We start from the raw sequence: 3017 nt of genomic DNA on the forward strand, positions 1-3017 counted from the left end.
CGGGGAGGCCGGTGGGAGGCCCTGCTGATCAGCACAAAGGGGCTGAGACTGGCGTAACCGAGCGTTAGAAACAGTTTCATATTTAACACCGTGTGGTCACTGGTCAAGAAGGAGCCGATGCAGAAGGAGAAAATGAAGTCTGCCCAATAAAAGAGAAGGAAGCAGGCCATGAGGAGGAGGGCACTCCGCGTAGCTCTCGTCTCTGGGCTGGAATTTCTCTGGGATCTGGAGCTCCGCAGGTGGAGCACACTCTGGCGATGCTTGCACAGACGGAAAGCCATGTACCCGCTGCTCCAGCCCATGAGGCTCTGGGAGATGATGTCCCGCAGCGCCATGAGAGTCAGGAAGAGCCACCTGACGATCAGCCCAGAGGGCAGCATATGGCAATAGGGGTGGGAGCCAGACGGTGTGATCCCGGACCCGTTCGCGCTCTGGGCGGCTGTGATGTAGGAGAGCAAGTTGGAGCTTATCAGGGAATTCAAGATCCAGAAGAGGAGGAGAGAGGGGAGCACTTGCCACGCGGTGTGGGGCTTGAGCTTTCTCCACGAGGAGGTCCTGGGGCTGATGGTGATGGCCTGGACCACGCTGAGGAGACAGGTGGTGCACATTGACAGGCCACGGGCCACTCTCCCCAGATAAAACACAGTTTTGCAAGTAGCAGTGCCTAGGCCATTTCTGAGATGAAAAGATACGGTGATATCTTTGCTCCCTTTGGTACAAATAATGATCGTATTTGCAAAAGCCAGTTGGGCGAGGATAAGGTGTATGGGTTTTTTCTCGGGTCCCGTGAGAAAAGCGGACACATGTCCCGCAAATAGAAAGAGGTTCCCCACAATTCCGGGTCCAGTAAGAGAAAGCAAGGTTATTCCCCAGATGAGCTTACTCCAAATCATCTTCTGACTTCACGCACAAAACTAGGAAGGACTTGGGAGAGACACGAAGAAGTAAAGATGACATAGTTTAGGTCCGGGGCTTTTCTGGGTCTACTCCAGCGAAAAGGACACTTTCAGTTCCGAAGTGTGTAGATGTATATGGTTCTGTCACTCGCATGTCTCCGGTCTCATTCTCCGCTCTGTCTTCTTTTTTCTCCTGTGTCCGTTGATATGAAGATGGTGACACCTATAATTTAAACATCCAGCCTAAACATCTCTCGTATAACCCACGCTAGAGCGTCCCCCTGCCATTCCCAGAGGTCCTTCTATCCCTGTACACGTACCCCTCGTGTATCAAATGGCCGTGGCAATATGCTTCCCGGGCAACAGCTCAGCGAAGGGCCACAGCACTCAGTCAATTTCCAAGCCGTAATGCTGAGTATCATTTGGATGCCTCCTCCTTCACTACTCCTTCCCAATAAATGATCTCACTGTTTAGGAGTGTGCTGGTGCTCCCTCCCCACCCCCTGCCCCGCCTCGCCACCCCCCAGGTGCTCTTCCCGAGCACACTTACCGCTGCTCTGATACTGTGAATACTGGGCTAATAGTGGCAGTGTCTCCAAAGAATTGTACTTGGCTAAATGAGAGTGTTTACACAGGGGAGTCTAGTGGCTTGTTCACTTCCTCCAAGGGCGGTAGGAAAGCCCGGTCCCCTTTCCTCAAGGGGGGCTAACTCTGGTGACCTTGGTGTTCCGGACTTTCCAGATGGGTGGGATACCCCCCTGCCCCCCTCCCTGCCTGTGCAGGTCCCACTCTCCACTTCTCCTGAGGGCAAAATCAAAAAGCAAATCAAAATAAAAAATCAGGAAAATTCACCCAGCAATTCATCAGAGAAATAGATTTGGCCCCATGGGATCCAGCCAAAGGCTCACGTCGTGCGGACTCAGCCTCTTCCCCTTTGTCAAACGTGGTGATTTTCTCAATCAGAAATGCCTCCACCCTGCGGGCCTAGGTTCCACCGCTGTCTCACGTTGTGATTTACAGAACCCGCTCATCACTCTCTCTGTTTATGCTCTTTCTACATCGTAGTCGAAATGAGATCTTGAAACATCAATCTTCCTTCTGCTTCACTTCTTGCAAAACGTGGCTTCACCTGTCAACCTCCTTCTAAATGTGTCTGCCCTCCACAATCTGGCCTCCTGTCCTTCTCACCAAATTCACTTCTGAACTGCCTTCGCCCCTTACCTGTTTCTTTCCTTCACTGGGGAGCGGAGCACTTGAGAGGGTGCTGTCTGCGCACTGAGTACCTACGGGACCCAGCACGGTATCGGCTATCAACCGCTCAAAAAGTTGTTTATGAATATAGGATGAAATGAGGCGTATGGTTATGCTTGTAAAACTGCCTGGTAATCACACAGACGGGTTCATGAGCCACTTTGGAGAGATGGTTGAGATGGAGAAGTCAATCCACGTCGGATAGCACGTTCAGAAGGGACTTCAGTGTGTCCTCAGATGGGTAAGTGAGTTGAATGTCAGAGCCTCCCTTGATTTAGTGAATGACATCGGTCATCCTTTGGGAGACCTGTACATTATGATACATTTCTCCTTCCCACATCTCTGTGTCTACCTACTTCTCCCTGGATTCCAACCCCCCCCCCCCCCGCCCCGCCTCGATACACCTCTCTACTCTCTGAAACACCGATAACAGATTTTGAAAGAAAGAATTTGTCTTGGCTTTTCTGAAGGGCATCCCAAGTAGACTGGAAAAGCTGCACCTTCAGATCTGGAGGGTACTGGAGAGGAGGTTACATGTATATATTTTAATAAGCTCTCCCAAGCTTCTTTTTTCCTTAAAGATTAATTTATTTGTTCCCCTGCCTCAGTTAAGTCAACACGGCTTGCAACTTCATAAGTGAAAGGTACATGACATAATAGAGCTTTGGATGACAAGAACATTTGTTTACTAATTCAAAAACACATTGTTAATGAATAGAATGAATGACTTAGGGGCGCCTGGGAGGCTCAGTCGGTTGAGCGTCCGACTTCAGCTCGGGTCACGATCTCACGGTTCATGGGGTCAAGCCTCGCGTTGGGCTCTGGGCTGACGGCTCAGAGCCCGGAGCCCGCTTCAGATTCTGTGTCTCC

At 50.8% G+C, this 3017-nt stretch overlaps 1 protein-coding gene across 1 annotated transcript; it reads right to left on the reverse strand.

Moving 5' to 3' along the window:
* Positions 1–5: 5 nt before the first annotated feature.
* Positions 6–893, reverse strand: LOC121023011 (putative vomeronasal receptor-like protein 4; the record flags this gene model as incomplete). Its single annotated transcript, XM_040464635.1, has 1 exon — positions 6–893. A coding segment is annotated over exon 1 (888 nt), but the record flags the coding sequence as incomplete, so codon positions are not given.
* Positions 894–3017: the final 2124 nt, after the last annotated feature.

This window comes from Herpailurus yagouaroundi, unplaced genomic scaffold (assembly GCF_014898765.1).
Source record: "Herpailurus yagouaroundi ecotype Mexico unplaced genomic scaffold, PumYag 489, whole genome shotgun sequence".
In the NCBI taxonomy this organism is placed as follows: Eukaryota; Metazoa; Chordata; class Mammalia; order Carnivora; family Felidae; genus Herpailurus; species Herpailurus yagouaroundi.